Genomic DNA, 23,759 nt, shown 5'->3' with positions numbered 1-23,759 from the left:
GGTTTAATGCCGACAGTGTCGTTCATCCGCCGTGCAAGGAAATGGACCAACGTAGCCTACCTCTGTCACCCTTCTTTATTTTCTTTCCACTAACACAAGACGGAGAAAGAGAATCAGAAGAGAGGCGAAAGAAGGAGAAACGAGTTGAAGCGAGTAGAAGATAACCATTCCGGATAGCGAATTTTTTCTCCCGGTAAAAAGGGGGCAGGAGTAAAAGACGATGCCACAGGTGCGGAGAGAGGAAGATCTCGTGACTTTTATTGCAACGGACCGTGTTAATCCCAAGCACCCATAAATTCATCCAGTGGGAATTGCTTCTTAACCTCACCAAAATCGCGCTAAATTCCTCCTGTCGAAGTCTTAACTAACGTACGTGATCTTTCTTTATTATCGAAGAAGAGATTTCTCGTATATTGGATTTGTAGTTATCATTAAGTATATCATTATATCATAAAACATTGTAATTATCGTCGAATTTCATACATCGCATAATGATAATTTACTTCACAGAAAAAAAAGAATCCTTCATTCAAGTATATTTTTATTCTTGAACGCTATTTGATTGATTTAACCATAGAATGATCTTTATAATCAAACATTTTTATTTGCCTTAATAATAAATAAGTTTGTGTGAAGTATATTTTATCCTTAAGATATATTCTTGTTTTAAAAATCGCATATGGTAAAAACAAACTTAGTCACATTTGAACTAAGAATTATTATATATACTTGAAAGTATCGCTTATATCCGATGCTCACTTGTCACTTGTCCTTGCAATATTTATAAGTAAATTTCAGCTTCAATCGAGAATATTTTGCACTTTGTTTTAAGGATAAATTATCCTTTATCCAAAATTATTTATATTTGGCGCTATTATAAGGATAAAATATACTTGAATCGAGGCATATTTGCATTCTTTCAAGGATACTGTTTTTTCTGTGTTACGATAGAATATTGCAAAAAAATGACATTCTATTTATATGCAACATAAATTATTTTAAAAATTAGACGTATTCTGTATTATGAGAGATTAATTATCTGATAAAATTATTCCGTTTTCAAGACAAGGGCAAAAAAGAAGAAAAATATAATTTGCCACGGCAATTCGCAGGACTGCAATGAAAGATTGGTGGAAAACCGAAAGGAAAAAGCAAACTTTTAATCAGCCGGTCTCCCCCATTATCCCCCTAGCAAGCATTCCGATTCTTCGAGGTTTCAACCCTCTGCCCTGTCTCGCTGCCAGCGTAGGGTGGTACATCCGCCAAATTACATCGTCGCTAATCCCTTCCGGTGGCATTAATTAGCTCTCCCGATTCCTACCTCCATCGATCCTGAGCGACAACTCGGTAATTCGATTCTCTCGCTCATGCGGTTTGCAACTTGAGAGTTGCGTTAATATGCGCGATATTCGAAACCGCCTGGATCAAAGACCTGTATTAACAGGCTACATCGAAGGTTTGACGTCTATTCGTAGACTACTGAATGGATCGCGTTGATAAAATCATGCATATACGCCCGGATTGCTCGAATTCTATTACTTTAAAATAACATCCGATTCGACTTCGAGCTCGTTCTTCTTTTATTATAATTTATTGCATCTAGAAAATTGTGTCCGACAGTTTAATTTAATTGAAGTTAAAAACATTTCTTAATAATCTCATCAAAGCCGTTTGAAATTTACGTGTCTCATGGGGTTTAAAAAAAAAAAAAAATCTAAATACAATGTGACAATTTTACGATTTCACGGAATTTTCGTAGAGAAACCTCGGGGCAAAATTGTTGTGGGGAAAAAGTGCAGTTTCTTCGTTCGCGTGCATTGCAAGCCCACCTGCGCTCCTACACGACGCAATTTGCATGACCGTCCCTGTTTTGAAGCCCGCCGGTGATTTTCGCCATTTCATAGCTTTCATGCAACCGCGAAAATCCAACCTATATTTCCCGCTGTTACACGATCGCCGAGAGGAATAAAAATTATTTTTATTAAATAAATATTAATTAAATTAAACATTTTTTTTTTTATGTTATTACATTTTGAATATCACAAATAAAATAGATCATTTCCATAGTTATTTCGAGGGAAGAAATTTTAATTAAAAATTTAATTATTGAAATATTTAATCCTCGAAATTACAGAAAAATCATCTAATGAGAACTATTTCAAGTTTTTAAAGCGCAAGTAAAAAAAAGCGTATAAACTAAAAAAGCCATTATATGCCACTAACCAAAAGGTAAAGATAAAACAAAGCATAATGAACAATGCTATTTAAGTACTGCGGCAGGAACGGGAATCGATAAAAACTCAACCAAACGAAATTTCTTGTTTCAAGTGCTTGCTGCGAAGAATTAGCTGGAAATCGAAAACGGCGACGGAAACACGTGTCCCAAAGCAGGAAGCGAGATCTTTCCTTTGAATGCGCTTAATTGCAAGAACAGTTTCGTTTCCAGATGGCAGGTCAGACGGTCTGACGAGAAGCACGGAAATGATTAACGACAAAAGAGGAGACCTCATTGGATCTCCGGAAACGGACTGGAGGGCGCCATGAGAAAAAAGAGACTGAATCTTGAATCCGACGAAACGGCTAGAAGCCGGTAATTACCCGATAAAATTCTTCCGCGCGACTAAGAAAGGAAGGTTCACCCCCGTTGTACTCGTTATCCCTAAACGATTCGTTTGTTCTTATATAGTGACCATAAATCAAATTCTCATAATTCATTCGACTTGACTTTCCGCCACGGTCTAACAAAGACTCGTTCCACACAATTTTTGTCTCGATAAAATATAATCATATTTTTCTAAAATTGCACGTTATTTCTACTTAATATTTAATTTACGTTCAATTCTGAAATATTTGCCGTTTCCGATATGTAAATTAACCATCTCGGATATATCCCGGAGTAAACGCAGGGAGCAGTTTCTATGACACAAAATGCGCTCTCTCATCTCTCGACAGCGTTTTCAATCGCGCGACACTAATCATTAGTCGCGATTAACGCGAAATAATAGCGTCAGCGGAGAATGCGCGATCGATAACGAAAAATTATTTAGCGCGCCGGGATAAACTGGGTCATTGATTCGCTTTGCGTTAGTTGTCGGGTAAGTACCCGGTAACCAAATTTAACTTGGACGAGCTTCGTAATAAACGGATAAGTAAATAACATTAGCCGCGCTGCCATAGTAACGCATAAATTCGTGATCCTGTCGAATGCGCCGACGGCGATTCTTCGTGTAATCGATTATCCCCGTTTATCGCACGATCGAATTAACTCTTTCCGATGCGTTTGGAATGCACGTATTTCACGAGACGCGAGATAAATTATTATTTGTCGCGCCGGCGAAATGGCTCTCGTGTAAATAAGCGACGAAACGTTTCTTGTAAACAGCGTAGATCATGTGGAAAAAGGCTGACTATATGCAAAGATGGATGTTGTCATCGGCGAGCTTCGCGTATATAAGAACGTGAAAATTATAGCGTAGCGTCGAGATATATAGTGAGAATCTCAGGAGTGAATGAACACCGCGAATTCCGAGTGGCCGGTCGGTCTGACGCAAAAGCAAATAGAAAATAATACCGGACAGCATTGTTCTCGTTTCGCCTCCACTATTCCCTTTGATCCACTCGACGTTCGTGTCCCGCTCTATTGCAGGATCATCCGCTCTATTGTCGAGTTTTGTCTTCATCTCTCGCCTTTCTCATTTTCCTCCGCGACTACGCTCTCTATCCTAGTAGTAGTCGCCCATTTTTTTACCGTCCTACCTCGAACGGCATACGTATTCCCATTTATTAGTCGGGATTAAAAAGAGAGATGCTGAGAAAAAGGCAGTCGTGACAGATCGCTACGTTTATTCCGAGAGGAGAGACGACGCCTGCATTATTTATCGCGTTTGCTTATTATAGCTATTCTGCCGCGAGCTGATTATTGACGCGAAGAAAATTTATGTGCATGTAAGAATTTGAATGCGATCTATCGAGAAGAAATAAATTTGTAAAAAAGATAATAAATATGCAAGATTATCGGTGAAATCGGATCTAGTGCTTTTGTAAAAAAAAACTGTTTAATACGCTGTTTAATACTTGGTTTGAATTCCATAAAAAAAAAAAATTGCAGTCTGTTTATGCAGAAATATTTGATATTATCGATTTTAGCTTACACCTATCATTCTTTATTTCGCTACATCGTTATTTGATTCGATAAAATATATTTCCATCAATCGATACTTTCTTTTCTTTTTCCTCTCTCTCATTCTCTATTACAATTTGTCCCTTCCCGCCTGCATATCGTCCATATTTTATCACCCCTTGAGCAGAAACGGCGAGGGCCGATATCAGGCCGCGACAGATTGAAACATTTATTCGAAAGGGTGAATGCGTAACTGCACAGCATTGCCGGCAGTTGTGATTCATCACACGCGTGCCGATGAAATATACTTTCTCGGCGAGCAAATGAATACGAAAACTAATTTTCGATGGCTATCCTGGTGATACGGCCTCGTTTTTCAATTTTCCACGCGCTCCGTCACCGCCGCGACGTAATCGTGAAATATGATTATTCCGTCTCGCGCCGATTATTTTTAACGCTCGACCCCCTCGCTCATTCCCCGTTTGTATATATATGTAGTAGTTGAAAATCAACGAACGATCGATCGGTATAGAATCGAGTCAGGCAGAAGCGATCCAATCACGCCGACTTTCGAACAGCGATATCGTGCAATCCGGCGAGTTGATTGAAATATCCGGCGCGCTCATTTTTTCCACGACGAGATTTTCGCCGGCCGCGGATTGTTTCCGCAATTTTCCACGTGTTTCCTGGAAACACTCGTGCATATCCCGTTTTTATGATCCAACAAACTTTTCGCACGCAACGCGTATTGCTCAGAGTTAATCTGATTGAACAACGTAATACACTTCTCTGTATGTCAATTCGTTTTATTTTTTTTTACCTACTATTTTGTTGCCTAACGTGCTTCTCTCTCGCGTAATGTACATTCAGATTAGATTAATTATATATTAGTTAATGAAAGGACAGATTTGTATCTGTTATCGCGACGTAATTTATTGATTTATTTATATCAATTTGAATATTTCATTCACTTACCTTTATCAAATTTAAAAGCGACGTCTGGATATCGAACAGAACGAAGTTTACAGCTGTAACGGAGAACGGTACAATGATCGACGTGGGTCTCGCTTTCGTGAGTCCGTGAATTCAATAGAATTTCCCCAAAACTCTCAGCCAGATCTGGCAGCTTTCCGAAGTACTGCCGACAAAGTTCAACCACTTTGCCGCCAGACGACAAGCGATCGCACACCGGTCTTGCCCGCGATAATAGACTTTTAAACTGTCGATATACTGCATTGATATACGAAAAGGAATGACAGCAATACCCGGTTAAACATGCGTGACAAGATCTGCGTAGCGTGTTTCTATATATATGCTAATTTGGTCGTAATTTATAGCGCAACGTGCAAATTTAGCAAAATCTGCAGTTTAGCAATCGTAAGAGGACATTCGTAAATTAAATTAAGATTTATTATTTGTAGCTGAATTTTTTACAATTTTTGTTTTTCTTCTCTTTTTTTAATATATATATCTCTTTTTTAACATACACTAGTGCAAAAAGTTCAGTTATAAGGAATAAACTTAGTGTAACTGTATCAGAAAATCATCAAGTTTTAATTTAATTTAATCCTTCACAAGATTTGTTTTCATAAATTTCAGAATTTCTCTTTTAACAGTTAATTAATATACGTTATTTCATTAAAATTATTGGAAATAGGAGGAACATTAAATTAGTGTAAGTCATATTTAATTATTTGTTAACTGTTGACTGAACAAATGCATATTATTAATATAATTAAAAGAGATATGCAATGCAAACAAGTGTAAAATAATATAAAAGATAGTTACTTGGTATATAGTAAAAAAACTGACTTGTTAACATGCGTTTAAGCTTTATCAAAATTTTCTAAATTTTCTGTAAATATACAAATACATATATTTTCTTTTCCAATATACTAATATTATTTTAAATAATATATATTTTGTAAATTAATAGATGTTATAATATCGATAATGCTAATATGTCTTTTTTCATCTTATTTCCTCCGAAAAAAAAATCCACGATGACCACGGTATGAGTAAATTATCTGCGGATTAAGAACGTAAAAGAGAATCGTCAATTTCTAGAAGATCTCTTAAATATGTGAATACTGTATTTTTCCGGGCGATCGTTGGGAAAAAATGATATCGAACCGTAGAGCGATTTATTAAGAGTTTCTATGGTCTCTCCCGAGCAGAAGCTGGAAGACGAAATGAGGAAAACTGACCGAGAAAAATAAACTAAAAGGAATGATCGTAAGACGCGATTTGTCCTGAGAAATCTTAACGTTTTGCGGGTCTCGGTTTCGTTCTTTTTTCCTGTTTTTTGTTCTCGGAGAACAAGGTATCACAAGCGCGGAATATTTCCCGAGAGCGGTAAAAATAAATCTCACAACGTCATATCCATAAACATACTTTTACAAATCTTGGCAAGAATAAAAAGGGAGAATTTCATAAGAATAGCGATGCTTTGCGTGAGTCAAGCAAATTTCCAAGATGTAAAGAATACTGTGATATATAATAATTTCTCATTTATGATTTTCTCCTATTAATATTGTCTACCGTTAAATTTCACCATATTCGATATACATAGAATTATACTTGTTCGCGAATTACTGGCAGCTGTTATTTCCCACCCCGATATTCAGCTCTTGTGTAACGATCACGAATATAATCATTTTATAACTTACTTAAAAGATTTTATAATTTACTCGGAAATTGATATACGATTTAAGCTAGTATATATTGAAGGAGATCATTTATCAAACGTATACTTGCAAGCTGAATTTAAACTAACGGAAGTTGATTATGTAATTTTGCAATTCATATCTCCTATATTCTCCAAATATTCCGAGAAATTGTTATCGTGACATAAATTCATCGTTATACCTGTGTATATATGTGTGAGATATCTCGCACATGTGAAAATGTAAATACTTTGCTAATATTTTTAAAGTTATTTTTGCAAAATTATATTAGAGGTAAAAATCTGACGGTATAATTATTAAATCCACGTTGAGAGACGCTTCTCAACTAAAAATGTATTTCACTAAAAAAGAATGTATTTCTTCTCTCAGAATATTATGTTTTGTACCGGATCGTACATACGCGTAGACCGACAGATCACACGTGATGAAAAGCGAAGAATATTATCAGGTATATAGCCGAGGAGAGAATATTTACTCGCGGACGTAATCACAGACTCAGTGCCGTTCACTTCTGCCAACGCACGGCTACTTTCGCGATGTCGTCACGACCGCGTGTATTGCCCATTAATGTGAACTACGGCCCGACCATTATGCTGGAATGCGCGCTTTCGAAATAAAAGACAACGGATCGCCGTGCGTCGTATACACCCACGACACGCGTCAGCCGCATTATATGTGCGACCTCCGATCCTTTTAGCCGACCAGACCTTCGGTTCGGATAAAAATGCAATGGGCGTGTTCGCTTGTTCTCAATCGTGTTACAATTTCGACATCCCGGACGTTGAAACGTATCAAAAGATCCGTTAAAAGCTGTTACGACAGAACTTCGGCACACGACGCTTAATCATTTCATTTCTGCCGATCGTATTTTACATGAAGTTATCCTATCAAGTTGATCACACATCATAATCGCTCTTTAGGCGATCTTCCTCATCTCTCGAAGAAAGAAATCAGAATAATGAAATATCTAGCGCTCACCCAAGAAGATCTCTTCGATGTCATCGGCGTGGAGATCAAGATCGAGCTCGGGCGCTCCGTTGTTGCCAGTCGGAGCCTGATGGCTCCTCTTTGCCAGATCCATCAACTCCAGAAGATCGTCGCGTAGCTCGAGTCGGCCCGCGGCCAGAAGCTCGGCCAGCAGGGTCAGATAGGGTGAGGTCAATAGGCGTGGACTGGTAGCACGCAGGCAACCGGGTAACCAGAGTCCTGGGAGACTGTAGGGAACCACCGGTACCGCTCCGGCACTGACGAAGCCGCCGTTCAGGAGTTCGCCGCACAACATAGATGCCGCGATGACCTCAGCTCCTCCCTCGTGACCTTGGTGCCGCCTCGATGTCGACTATCTGCAAACCGCGGGGCGGCTTCGATTAATACGAGTGGGGATGGAACGTTTTCGAGGATCGGAGAATTAATTGCGAAACTTGCGGCAAGGTTTTCAAAGGTTAACGGAGTAAGAAATAGGACGGGACGCGAGTGCGAAAGAGAGTGTTCGCAACTTTTCACGGCGAAAACGTCGGTAGACTGAGCTTTATGAGAGTTGAGCGAGAGTTTTTACATCTAAGGAAGCAAGCACCGGTATATTTAACTAAGTGAGTTAAGATTGCTACAGCAAGGATAATTATGCAGCGCGAGATTAAAAAGATTTCATCGTAATTCGTTTCAAAATATCATCGTAACATTTTCCCCTAAAAATGTTTTAAATAATTAATTGATATTAATACATAAATATATTCATAATAAAATGTTACGATACTTTCATCATTTTAAGTACTAAATAATTCGGAACTTTTTGTGTTTTTATGTTGACGTAAATCTACGCGCGTTAATTAATGTTTTTAAAAAATAAAGCTTCGCAAAATTACGATATATGTATATCATGGTCGATATTATAAAGTGCAACTTTGTATGTAGGACGTATTTTTCTTCCTTTCTACCGTGAAGTTCGCAGAGATTGTGCAAAGTGTTTCATTATTACATTTATTTATTCTGACGTAAATCTTCACGTCTATGACGCACAGTCAAGAAAATAAACTCTAAATGTTTGCATGTCAAAGTCAATTTCTCTTCGAGAAAAATTTATGTGCATATACAGAATACGTATACATACATATATATATATATATATATATTATATATATATATATATATTCTAGTTTTGTATATATGGAATTTGAAAAGTTCCATTGGCAGTACGGACTTTATGGAGTTAAAACTTTGTTATGCAGAATGCATCCCTCCTTACGTCGTTCCGTGAATATTATAGGACACCCGTTTTGTTAATGCGCGCGCATCCCAGCATAGGATTTCGCGCTGTCGAAGTTGTCGCGAAGCGGCATTAAATATACAATTTCATGAACGAACATCAGATCGAGAAGAACGAGACGCAAAGATATAATAGTCGCGGAGTACAAAATTTCAAGTCTGTGATAACAAAGGAACCGGGCAGAAGATAATACCCAACCCGAAACAACCGAGGAATAATACGACCTCTCTTAGACGAGCAAACGCGCACAATTATCGTGAAATATACGCAAATTAATCCCACCCACACGAGCAGGCCAACTTCCAATGAAATACGAACCGAATAGAGTAACGAGAAGGCGGTGCCGTCGAGATAACGGGTGTTCAAATGCGAGGGCTTCTAAACAATCTAACTGACAGAGCGATTCAATTTGATAGACTTGTGTTTATCTAAAATGAGCTAAGTTTACCGATTCAATTAAAGCAGATTTAATCTTTTAAATCTATTTATTTTTATTATTCAGAGTATATCTTTAACCTGTTTTATACGTCATTTATTTGTGTGAATATACTTATCACAAATATATAAAAAGAAAATTCAATATTAAAAATATTAAATTTGGCACAATAAGAAAGAAGTCGTTTTGAAACTGTTTTCTATTAATAAATATGTTGTTGTGCGCGTTACTAATATTAATATATTTTTATATACTAATACTTATTTAATAAATTCAGAAAAAAGTCCCCTTTAAATCGATCGCGATAGAAAAGACATTTTTAAATATTATCCGATGTATCTCCTCAGCAATACACTCAGCATCCAAACAGTTAAATTCACGCACCATTTTCTCGCATGCATATATACTAGACAAGAAAATCGTGATAGATGACGTCGAGAAAATCGTCGCACAGATCGCGGAATTTTTTTTTGAGAAGGTTCTTAGAAAGGATACGCGGACGCACATTTGGTCGCGGACATCGACAATGCGGCACTGAAGAGGCGCAAATGGAGTGTGACAGACGGAAAACCGGAAGTGATCCAATGGAAGGAGAGGCATTCCCCTGGAGCCGATCATCACTCGATGCGGTGCATGACGTCAGGTTTGGCGCCGCTGTGAATGCATCGAGTGATCTCACCGCGACAATGCTGTGATAAGCACCCGATGCACCCGGCAGTGATAAATGGCAGATGAGAATTGACAGCTTTTACGGGATCATCCAGCAAAATAAATTCGACTTTATTTTCATACGTCATAAATTTAAAAAATTTCAATGATCAAGCATTAGATGAAAATAATTTAACAAATTAAGATATTCGAATATTAAATCGTTTTCTTCTAATGCTTGATCATTAAAACCTTTTAAATTTATGACGTATGAAAATAAAGTCGAATTTATTTGCTGGATAATCCCGTAAAAGCTCAATTCTCATTTGTGCTTATAATTGGCTGTTGTAATTTTGATTGCTTTATTTAATATGTTTATTTTAAAAAAGAGAAAGAGAGATACAATTTAAACTATTTTTTTAATTATGTATAAAAGCTCTTCAATGTTTGAAATTAAAATTTAATACAATTTTAATTTTTATTAATGGAATGTGATCTGACAATTTTATAAAAAAAATATATATATAATCAATTAAAATATTTCTAATTATTAAAATTTTGTCCATAAGAATGATGTTATATATCAAAGAAGATCGACAATGCAGAGATACATTCCTGGATACACAGACACATATTTCCTTTACCGAGCAGACAATGAATATGACGTATCAGAGGTAAGACACGCACGCAGCGAAAACATCTCGCTCTCGTTAATCCGATCGCCTACGCACGAATTCCCGCCGCACGAGATGTAATCTCGTGCGGCTTGAGATTATGTCGCGAGAAATTCCCACCAAACTTTGGCGTCCCTGAAATTCTGGATCGGAATTCGCGGCATCGCGCAGCGGCGTAGCGACACGGGGAACGATGCTGTTATCCCTCGTGGAAAATCGAAGATCATGCGAGCCCCACGGACGATAAACACCACAAAATTATCAAGACGGAATCCTTCGAGAGTATTTGTTAGAGAATACTCTCTCTCTCTCTCTCTTTAGCTTATGAGGTCGCAGGGATTCCGCGTGTGTCATCGCTGTCGTGGAAATTACTTAGGGTCGAGCAGACATGCGTAATGTCATTTATATAGCACATGACCGGAATTTACTCGCAATATTATACCGTAATTCAGGATTTTTTTCGACATCCTCGCGATGACGAATTCTATCATTCGTATATCATTTGCGGCTCTGTTTCTTTGCCCATAAGAAAAAAATAATTACATAATAATAAAGAGCGCGGAATTCACGATTTTGTACATAACATAAATAAAAAGGTGCAACAAAAATATATTTCGAAAAATAGATGTATATTTCTGTTGTAAAAAAAATCTTTGATTAAGATTAAAAGGTGAAATACGCGTTAGCTACGCACATGCACGATATCACGTTGGAAAAATCGCGTGTATTATCGTAAGAGAGAAAAGTCCATTTCTCCCGCTTTTCAGATCGCATCCTTGTGTCATGGAAAATGCTCGTAGCCAGAATGGCATCGCACGAAATCGAAGCTGCATAATTTTCTGGTTCACAGATCGAACGATCGATCTGAATTGCATCAAATGCATTGCAAATAGAAACGAATAACGTTGCATTTATATGATTTAACAGAACTATTAAGATAGACATTCAGGAAATGTCAATTTTTACATTGTTATCTATAAACTACATTTTTGTTCAAACAAAAATCGATATTAGAGTCTGTTACGAAAATTGTTATATTAACATCACTATATTGATATTTGCACTAATCTGTCCTTTATTTATAGTTTCGATTTTAATCAATGACTTATCAAATCATATATTTAAAAATTCAATGACACACATATAATTTCCTACTAAATATTTGTTAATAATTGTGCGATGCATTGTATATAACAAATTTCAATATTTGTTGATATTTGCAAAATATCTATATACATGCATATATATGTACATATACGTATATACACGTTTCCCACAATATAATCGTAAAATCTGAAAGTTTCAATTATCGATATTAAATACTGTTTCAATTTCGGTCTGATAACATGTATCAAATTGGTTAGCGCGGCAAGCGCAAATATTAGCAATACATTTCCGCTTGTCAATACGTCGTGATATTTGCGCGTATTGCAACATCGAAATGGAAACGCATTTAAACGCGACGTACGATTACAATTAACTTTCGTAAATTTTTTGTCCATTCCACGCTGTTATTTTTTTTTTTTGTCATATGTCATTGCTGTTTTCTATGCAGCTTTATTCCATACAATCACCGAAATAGACACGTTGATTCGGTTTATATAAATATCAATGCAATACAATTACAAAAATTTCATACTATTCTAATTGTCAAATACATCAAAATTTGCAAAAGACATACAAACAACCATAAATATGAATAAAAGAAAACGAATGAAAAAAAAAAATTGAATTTTACGTAACTATTAATCGCGTAATATAATAAATGATAAAAATGATCTCGAACGTACATTGAAATGAATCCGAAATCTTTTTAATGAACACGTATGATAAACAAATTCGTGCGCGCGAAGCGAAAGCCCTAATTATTATCGTAGATAAAGACCAGGGTGTGCGGTTGGAGTAAAACCACCCTCGTCGTTACTCGCACGCGACTTGCACGAACGAAACTCGCGCGAGCAATTCGCGCGGAATTGCGCTATTACGAAGCGGGATGAATCACGACCGACCGGGAATATCGCGATACCGGTACTGGCAACTTTCCGCAGAGAAGAGACGGGGAGCAAGTGGGAAGAAGGCATCGACCAGGGGCGGCAGACGTACGGGCGCCGTGGTAGCCATCTCCTCGTTATCGTAGTCCACCCTCTTTCGCTTGTACTCCGAAACTGGAACAACCGAGCGCGCGCGCTCTCTCTCTCTCTCTCTGCCGTTCTGTCGGAATGTACGGCCGCTCGGCACGAGATATCCGTTCCGCCTCGCCGTATGGCCATTCATAAAGCGGCCTTAAACACCGGTCTTAACCACCACGCGGAAAACGGGCTGTGATTTATGGATCCTTGCCGCGAAGGTCCCCACTAAAAATTTTACGCAGAATTCGAAGAACTATTCCGCGGCCAGCCGCGAACCATCTCGCTGCGGTCACCGGATTAACCGCGGCTCTATATTATTTCAAAGTGCGGTTTCGTGTCCCTTATTCCTTGACGCCGCGGAATACTTGTACGGGATGAGAGACTGCGCGTTTTCGAATGTAATAAATTTTAACTGCGACGATGCGAATTGTTTTGCTCATATCTTTTTCGGGATACACATACACACACTTGAAACTTTTATGAGAAGGATTAAAAGTGCGATCACGTAAAACTAACGAAAAGTTAAATTTAAGTTACAGTGAACAGCGCTTTCGCTAATACTTAAGTAGTGACGCGAATTTTCACGAGTTTAATCTTCACGACGCCATTTATCTTATAGTCCGGGGGTGTTTGTGAGTTAAAGTAGTTATTCTCTCTTCATGATGTACAAAGCATTTATTAAGATTACACTAAAAGTGATCTCTCTTTACCTATTTTAAAACAAATAAAGAAGATCAATATATTTTATTGAAAAAAAGTAAAAATTGATATAATCGATCTGTCAAGCTGTATTCATCCTATTCTCGCACAAGAAGTTCGCCGACTTCTGCGACACTCGCCCGATTAACATCGGAAAGAAGTCGCATACACGACACAGCAGCACCAGCTTAACTGTAAGGAGTCCTCGAGCACGTACACGCGAATCCTGGAGAATCGTTTCCATCCTCGACGTCTGGGTAAACATCGTCGCCGCATCGTTACCGGTCGCAATCTCGATCGTACTCGTGAAAATCTGAGAGAGGAACTCGATATCACCTGGCTTTGGAGAATCGCGAACACCACGGAGAAGGCTTATAAACGGTAAACTTAAGTCAGATAGATCTCCGCGCGATATCGCCCTTCGAGTCTTACAATAACCCGACGCGAGAGTTTCACGATGGATTCCATTTCTGGATCTTTCTTCGATCTTGCTTCGATGGTACGAGAAGGGACGAGCGCGATGATAATCAAGATGAAATTGTCGGGAACGGGATTCGCGGGAATACAAAGGGCGCTTTGATGCTGCGCTCTCTCGAATAGCAGACAAAGAGAAATATTCGATGACCGGCGAACAATTAATTAAAGCAATTGGAATTTCATTTAATGAGCGTTTTATTTTATAAATGATTTTTAATTAGTTCATTTTTCATAGTGTGAAATCGTTTTTCATAAAGCGTGGAAAAAATTCGTCAAATGTCGAGAAATCTTAATTGAATAGATATTTATTCAGCCTATTTTTTATCAAGAATTTTATTATCAATAAATATATAATAAAATTGAAGTAAAAGTGCACGAAAGATTAAACATATAAATTTAAAAAACTGAATTTTATGTTTAATTAATGGGTTTTAAAATCTACCGAATAAAAAATTCAATAACATTTAACAAGTTTTGTAATCATTGCAACATTTTTTTTTAACAAACTTCGCACATACATATATGTATACTGGTATATAAATTAAATTCAAAATAAATAAATAAAATGACATTTTGCATCGATACTTATAAATCGTATTCACCTATCACTTTTGATGAATTAACAAAAATTACATTGCACCTATCGAAGTATATATGTGTGAAGTATATTATGTGGCATAAAGCGATTTAACAGAAAGTTAATTATTCAAAATGTTGCACGTATATTCTCCCAAACGTTCGTCATATGTGGCTTAAAATTTTAATTACGTTTTTATCGTTGCTATATGACGGACTAATTCACTCTGCTCAAATATTTACGAATTATTACTAAAGCAAAAATTATTAGCGCTGCACTGTTCACTATTCAACATTTAACAACTTTACTATTATATAGTTATAATTATGTTGACTCTCAATTTGATAAAAATGTATCTTATGAAATCATGGTTTTATCCGAGTTACCAAATTCTAATTTTAATATACTAATAAGAATAATGTAAGAGGCAGAAATATATACGACGTTACTCAAGAAAGCAAACGGGACATACCGTCGGAGATCTTGGGATCTTTCCGGACGAATTTTTCACCCTAGAGCTCCCCTTGCTGCTTGATTACATTAGGGGCGAAAACGACCTCCCTTTTCAACTCGCTGCGAACCGACGGGATCTTCTGAATCGAAGTCGGCTCTTCGCCGACAAGAATCTCGTCATTAAGAATTTTGATTTGAATGCAAATGGCTACTTGCCCCTATCCCGCCCGCGCAGAAGATCCCACCCATGTTTTGGCGAATGTCTCCGGAGAGAAAATGAACCGACTCTCTGTGTCTCAGATAAAGCATTCCGGAACGCAACCGAGATCGACGTTTCGTAAAACGCGCGTGACATTCGCTTTAAAAGGAATTTCTTTTTTTTCCTTTTTTTTTTGTTTAGCGTGCACTTTATACGAACGCGATCGCGCGAATCAATTCCATTTACTCTTCGTGCCTTACCGAAGACACGTCGTATATAAAATAAAAGAATCCCGTAATATTTTTCTTCTCTTTCGAGTGACGCAGAAGCGTTATTGACAATCTGCGTATGTGTGTGTGTGTACACGTGTTGTATTATGTATATATGTGTATATATCTTATCGATTCTTTATTATCCCGCCTGGAGAATTTTGCCAGGCCTTTGAGACGCAGTTTTCGCTATTCCTCGTTTTTCTTTCACACTTTTCCCGAGAAATAATTTCTCATTATCTCCTCTCCGCGATTTTCCACAATTTTTATTAAACATTGATACAACATTTTCGCAATTTCAGTAATTTGTCGCAGGGATGTTTCTTTTTTATCACAGTTTGAATCCCACAGTTGCACGACTGGGTGCGTCGTTAAAGTTTGAACCAAGGATAGCCGTGGTACACACGAGCGTCCTAAGTTAAAATGGAGCTCGTCGTGTGCATCACACCGCGGCTCAGGTAAGGCGAGACGTAATTTACTGGTTTCTGCTTGTTACACCGACCGCACGTCGACGTGTCGCCGGGCGTTTGCTCGTAAAGCCGACAAACTCAACGTAATTTTATCCCGTCTCTAGATACGCCTCTACATGTGCTATACAACTCCGGTCCTTCGCCCGTGGCCTTCGCCCTTCGGCCAAATGAGATTTTGCTCGACGTAGACGACGCAGGTTCCGCAGGACACGCAACGGACGCGCTCTACAGGATCAGGACACAACAGTTTATGTAATCTGACACGGTGATCTCGTATCGTGGTTAACCTTTATCCGCACAACCGAGGATATTCATTTTTTCATGGACAGAGGGAAGCTACTACTTTCATGTCGCTCTCTTTCTTCCTTTTCCGTTATCTTCAAATTCAATTAAATCGTTTCGAAAAATTTCTATCTAACAAGGACAATTATTAAAGAATTGTCTATCCTCTTTAAAAGATAATACATTTATTTTATGCATATTAAAGAATTGACAGCAGCGCATAATTAATATCTTTTTCCTATAATAATGACTATGTAACTTTATGAAAATATTAAAGTATATAAAAGGGGGCTCGAACAAAGTTGTTTCGTAAATACAAAAAAAAAATTGATAGATAATCAATACACGCGTGCGATTATTTTGCTAACAATATCAGATTGTCCATAGAAATATGAAATTAATATAAACAATAATATCTCTGATATGTATATACGAGTATCGGCTATCAACGAATCGCAGATTATATGAAAATGGCTTTTGATACCGCAATAGCTCGGCAATCGGATTTGCGAGTGAGTCCAGGTTATCCCTCGAAAGGAGAATTTACATGAGGATTTACATGGTTTGCTAGAGACGATTGGAAAGAGAAAGAAAAGGTGGAAGGGACGATTGTGAAGGCAGTAGCTGGTGCCCAATATAAATTCAAATGTATTTGATGCATCATCGAACTACGCGCCTATAAAACCTTGCCGTTCCATTTCGTGCAAATTTCTGTTTCCATGTAAATTTTTTTCGACGAAACAATTGCTATATTGCCTTGAAAAAATGCCGACCGAAATATATATTACCTTAATAAGTTTCGACTACAATTTAAGAGACAATTTTATCATCGTAAATGTTGATCTTCTTTCACAAATCAATAATCATTAAGTAAGCTAAAGTTCTTTACATTTTTAATACCTACCCTTTTCTTTATAATTTTTTTTAATATTATTTTTTAACGTTCTTATACGCGTTAGATATTAATCAAATGTTTTCTTTATATAACATCCGTAATTTGGACATTTTTGTTGCACACTGTTTAACCGGGCGCATCAGCATCGATCGATATTTCAGTCGTAAATTCCGACTTGATCTTTCCGTTGCAGGAAGTTCATATATCGCGTCGGGAATGCGAATTCAAGCTCAGGTGAGGAGGTTCGAAGCGAAGTGAACCCAGCCAGGGGACAAGGCAGCAGGTTGATTGATCGCGTGTCAGGTTCCAGCCAACCTGGCGCCAGTCCAGTGGTGCCCAACTCGTTGCCACATGGCAATTTTCGCGGGTGCAAAGTACGAGATCTATTAACGGAGACTAAAATCGCGTTCTTTTTACCGGAATAAAACTACGTCGGTAATGCAAAGCTACGCACGATGACGAGATAATGCGTGTAAAAAATATCTCTGCCTCTTACACGCAATCTTTTCTGGACTATATAAGTATAGGAAATATTCATATAAACCGTGAACAAGAAATGATGTCAAAAGGAAAAATAAATGAAAATTACTGTCTATAAAAAAGAAACCCATAAGAAAACTGTGATAAATTCTGTTTTCATTTAGGACGCAGAGAGAGAGAGTGAGAGAGACTTGTCTTTAGAAATGCAATAAACGCGAGTTATTTGAACTTAAAGGTACATACAGGATTGCTCTATGGCTTGAAACAATGTCGTAAAATAAGATTACGCCAACAGAAGTGACTTCGCAGTAATAAAAGGACTTTTTTTTTTAATATTGAAAGAAATAATTTTGAAGTTTTAGTTTCAACAGAATTTTCGCAGCATAATTACTCAGATACGACACGGTTATAAAACGTTATATTACCTGTTATATTTGAAATTTGCTGATACAATCTTCGCTTCTCTCAAACTATAATAACATCGGTGTATATTTAAGGAAGATCGCGTTAACAAAATAACGGTTACTTCTACTTATATATCTATTACATGCATTATTGTTGCGCTATCGGGGCGTAAAACGTAATCACGTGAACCATCCCAGAAATTACCGTCTTCATTATAAAGAGGAGAATGACGACGAACGACGTAGCCTCGCACCTACGTGTTGGAGTCTATCTTCGATAATTAGAACGTAATTACGATGGAATAACGTAGTTAGGAACAGCGATAAAAGATGTTCCGAATATCGCTTTCCCTTTATCACACACATACACGCGCATATAGCGAGAGAAGAATAAAAAAATTAAAAAAAAAAAAAAAAACTGAAAAAAGTCGGTCAGGGTAAACAGTAACGAAGCGCGCGGCGAACCGTTTTAATTCGCGAACAGAAAATACACGTTTCCACGACGCGACGATCGATAGGGAGTTACTTCGCGTACGCCCGACCGGAGAGTGAATTTGCGTGCGCGCGAATTAGACTCGCATGAATTTGAAGGAACGCGCGCGCAAGAGAGAGAAAGCGACGAATTTAAGCTCCGAATCCTACGAGAGAGCCACCCCCTCACGGAAACGAATCACGGCTGTGCGCGCCTCCAACCTTGTAACCTGTCCGTCACTTTAAACCTTCGTCCCTTCCTCGATCCTCTGTGCCGGCCCTCGCGCCAAGTCCCTTTATTTGATCGACGAGTGACGTTATCGCGGGTAATATCGGACGGCGAGAACGAGAGATAGATAGATAGATAGATAGAGAGAGAGAGAGAGATGACTCTCTCCGGTACTTCCGATGCGCCGGCTCACTCCATCAAACATTCATGCTGTCGGCCGCAAACTCGCGCAGTCGACCGACTACCACCAAACCCTGTGAAAACGCGCCCGATAAAATGCAGTCCATCCCGACACCTTTTGTGCATCATACCCATCGCCGTTCATATAACCGAGATTAAACCTTCGTTTCCGCCGCATCGCACTTTCTTTGAGCCTCCCACGAATTCGCTCGATCGTAATTGACCTCGCTCTCTCCCTCTTTCTCTTTCTTTCTCCCTTTCCGTTTCCGCAAACACGTCGTATTTTTAACATTTTATTTTCAGCTGTTTATATTCTCCCGCGGCGCACATTGTAATCATAAACCAAAAAAAAAAAAAAATTGCTTTAAACGAGAATCTAAAGGATCTCTTTAAAACGTGCGCCGCTGCGTCGTTCGAAAATCGCTTTATTCGCAGGGGCGCCTTCCGAGGGGTGCGTTATTTTAGGATAGGATCGATCTTCGAGCCCGCGTCGCGATTATGCGCCTCGTGTTTTTGCAACGGCCGGTAATAGACCGCGGGCGTAAGCGACGATGCGGACGATTGCTTCGTTAATTGAACGATCCCGAGAGGTGCGCCATCGCGTTTATTCTCGGGCTTGGAGATTTTTAATGGACGGAACAGTAATCCGACGAGAGGAAGGAGCGAACAATTTGACGGCGCGGGAAAATCGCAAATTTCGAATCTAATAAAAAGCGAATAATGAATTACGTTATCTAAATGAGTTATGTTAATAGCGTTTTCGATTGGGAAAAAGTTAGTGCGCACCAGTGCGCACTCAGTTCACGCGAACACTAAACAAGTTCCATGGGTTGCACTGAATAGTGCAGGTGAAAAAGAACACGCCGAAATTTTCAGTGCCACTTGAGTTGACTAGATTCCGGGAAGAACGAAAAAGTAACCTCGACATCTTGTGTTCAGTTAAGTAATGATTTTTATTATATGTAATTAAATATAGAAGATGATCAAGAATATCACGTATGACAAATATAAAAATTATTATTATTCAGTATAAAAATGCTATTACATTAAGTACATTAATTATTGTATATTTTAAAAAAGGGTATAGGTTCGATGTTTATATAAAAAGATATAACACTTACGGTGTCATTATCCATTTTTTTCACACATTCTACATAATTTATAGTTTTTGGAATTATTCTTCTAGTTCGAAGAGTTGTAATTATTTCTTCTTGCTCGCTTGAACTAGAAGAAGATTCCAAAAATGTCTCCAAAATATTAAAGAGAGCCAAATCCGAATTGCTCATTATGTCGAATTTTCGTTCAAAAGAATGCCCTACTGCTTGCATGCATCCAGTGCACTGAACTGGCACCGTCAAAATATCTCGTGCCACTTAGTGCGCACTGAGTGCGCACTATGCGAGTGTTGTGCGTTCCACCGAACACGCAACACTAGCCAAGTGTGCATTGGCACTACCAATCGAACACGCGCCTGACATTCAGTGCAGCCAGTGCACCCCAATCGAAAACGCTATAAATAAGATATGCCTTTGTCTACGAGTCGTTCGTTCCGAAATTCACGCGAATGAAATTTTTGCGGTCTTATCGAGATACATATAATATTTGAGACTACTCATCTATAGTAGCGAACGCAACTTTGAGCTTCGCAAATTCAAATAGTTATTAATAAATACAGTATACGGAACTTCGATATTAGCTTCGACGTGGGTTTATAAGTGTTAATTAAATCGCGACATATAAACGCCGAGAAGTTAATGATGCGGAAGTCGTGTTAATGCGGAATGTTGGAAACTTGCCACCTTGCGCAACAATCAAGATATAATCTCGCGGGAATCGCAAATGAAAAGCGCAAGAGAGAGAGAGAAAGGGATGGATACATGGAGCGAGAAAGAGGCGTTGAAGAGTTTGGACATAAGGAGAGGAGAAACGGACTCTGGAGCACTTCGTCACACTCCGGAGAAGACAGAGAGGACACGGCGGCTTGTTTTAGTTTACGGTTCTCAAAACGAGAGAACGTGGAGGAAACTCGGGTACCCGTATGTCCCACGTGGCTAAGAGGTTTCCCCAAAATTGTCGGAGAATTCGGGCGGGTTCGCCGCCAGGATGACTCCCGCGAGAGTTTCGATGAAAGATACTCTCGCTCGACTCTTGTCGTCCGCCATTCTGATGCCCGCATCAAAATTTGAATTTTCGTTAGAATTATCATACGTTAAGGATGGAGACCTCCATCTCTATACCGAGGTTGTGTATCTTTGAGAACATTCAGGCAAGATACAGGCTAAAGGATCACTATTTAAAGGATATGTAATATATCCTATTTCGATAGAGAAAAGTCGAGATTGCTTAGAGTTGACTTCTCGCGAATGATAATTAAAAAAGAGGAGAGAACATGTATATTTCAAAATTATGTTGCTATACATGTGTAATCTGTGATTAGTCGCTTACGAGAAGCCACTAGGGCGAATAATTCGGAATTGAATTTATAAGGATGGAGACATAGAGACCTTCCAGCTCTATACCAAGGTTGTGTATCTTTGAGAACATTCAGGTAAGATACAGGCTAAAGGATCACTATTTTTAAGGATATGTAATATATCTTATTTCGATAGAGAAAAGTCGAGATTGCTTAGAGTTGACTTCTCGCGAATGATAATTAAAAAAGAGGAGAGAACATGTACATTTCAAAATTATGTTGCTATACATGTATAATCTGTGATTAGTCGCTTACGAGAAGCCACTAGGGCGAATAATTCGGAATTGAATTTATTAATTATGTAGTCAATCGATTGAAATTATACTTAATTGCTTACGGTCCATCCAGCTCATTATATATTAATGCATCAGTTGTCTCATTAGAGTTACGAATACATACATATATAGTGTAATACATTGAACATACGACAGATTAATATATTCACATATGACAACAATTGTTCGCGTTTGCACTCCATATATTTAGTGATAAAATATAGTTATATAATTTTCATCGAATAATGCTAAATGTGGCGCGTAAATCCAAATCAAAACAAATTTAATATAATCTTGCACAGACTGCGAGAGAGATGCCTATTCGTACTTCTCAACTTTAAAGTAGTGTTTTATCATCCGTTTTGCTAGAGATGCAACTTTATTTCATTCCACCTATTTTCGTGAATGTGGCTGTCAGTCTATTAAGCTAACATCTTTATCCTAACAACGATAATTAGACCGACCCATCAAGTGCAAAGATGCTTTTGCAGAAATGGTCGTGATGACGCTTACTCTCGCATAAAAGCTCGCTGCCGACTGTAATAATCGCGCCCGCCTGCAAATCCGTCGCGGACAGTTTTATAATCCGCCGCTTTTACACCCTCGCTTTATTAATACGGCGGCAGTAACGAGGTTAATCCACGGCGTGCGACAACGCGAAAGCGCCGAATTCGCCAGTTGTATTGTTTGCGAAGTTGAAAAAATTCTACTGTCTCGGGCGAAAGCGCCGTTCTCTTTATATACTTTCTGTTCTAACAAAGATATACCATAATATCGCTTTCTTCAAAATGTTTTTTTTTAAGTCGTTATACGAACTTTTAATTAAATCGTAGTATAAATTCAAATAATGTATATTTTTATAACTTGAATTGATTTTCCGTTTTCAATAACTGTCTTCTCTATAAAATTCTCACAATTTGTTTTATAACGATTTATTTACATTATTTTTATATGTAACTAAATAAATTTTGATTAAATTTTATTTTTGCTATCTACGAGTGCAAGAGTTGAATTATTGCTATACATATATTGCTTCAAAAATTTTTCATTAATATTCAATATTAAATGGATTTTTTCTAAAAAAATATATTTTAATGGTATTTCATAATCTTTTAAGTTTTTTTAACTTTACACATACTTACAATTAGTGTGAAACATAAACAAGCAAGAGATAATTGCGTGCTATCTTCGCGCTCTTAGAAGATCTGCAAAGATCACAAAGGGAAATCGAGTGTTCTAATAGAATCTCGAATTACGGTTTTTTTTATATTTTGTGGCACAAGAAGTTTGGCTAGATTTTTTAAAGTGAGAAAATAAATTTAAAAGAGATTTAAGGGAAAAAGCAGAATTGGCAGAGTTGGCAGAGAGTTCGCTTTCGCTTTGACATTTTAATGCGACTCGCAACTCTTCGAAAAATTCATCGAGCGTTTTAATCGATATCATGGCTTCTTCCTCTCTACTAGTAATTACGTGAAAAGCATGAATCCGTTCTCCAATAACTTCGCAGAAGAAATGCGATAGCGAAAATTAATATCCTATTACCGAACTCTTTCGTTTCGCCATATCGATTCATTATATCGCGATCAATAACTAAAAAATATAAAGCAAACTTCCTCATTTTAACTTTGAAATGCAAAAGTTAAAAAAATTCTAAATACTTATTTTCGTTAAATTAAATATCAAAACAAATTTAGATTGCGATTGCTACAAACAACAAACGAGTTCTGGAAAAATCACCTGGAAAAAAAAATTTTAAAGATCTTTAGATCGACAAATTTCACTATTTACCATATATTTAAACAATTGCAATTTTTAAACCATGCAACTATGAACGAAACGAAAATCACTACAAACAATTACAAACGATTCTAAAAAAGATTGCGGAAGCGGATTTGACATATCTTAAAGTGGGGTGCTGGTCATTTTTTAAAAATCGATATCGATCTATCTCCGCTTAAAGTCTTATCGA

At 37.7% G+C, this 23,759-nt stretch overlaps 1 protein-coding gene across 1 annotated transcript in view; it reads right to left on the bottom strand.

Annotated features, from left to right (window-relative positions):
- LOC114932641 (protein Fe65 homolog) overlaps nucleotides 1–23,759 on the bottom strand; it is a 152,017-nt gene that overhangs the window by 96,029 nt on the left and 32,229 nt on the right. The window contains exon 3 of the mRNA XM_029304928.2: nucleotides 7,786–8,150. Within this exon, the coding sequence (XP_029160761.1) occupies nucleotides 7,786–8,089 (304 nt within the window). The 5' untranslated portion in view covers nucleotides 8,090–8,150. The remainder of the gene's footprint in view (nucleotides 1–7,785; nucleotides 8,151–23,759) is intronic.

Source organism: Nylanderia fulva, unplaced genomic scaffold (assembly GCF_048542155.1).
Source record: "Nylanderia fulva isolate GAGA-0341 unplaced genomic scaffold, ASM4854215v1 Scaffold22, whole genome shotgun sequence".
In the NCBI taxonomy this organism is placed as follows: Eukaryota; Metazoa; Arthropoda; class Insecta; order Hymenoptera; family Formicidae; genus Nylanderia; species Nylanderia fulva.
This window is presented reverse-complemented; position numbering and strand designations above follow the sequence as displayed.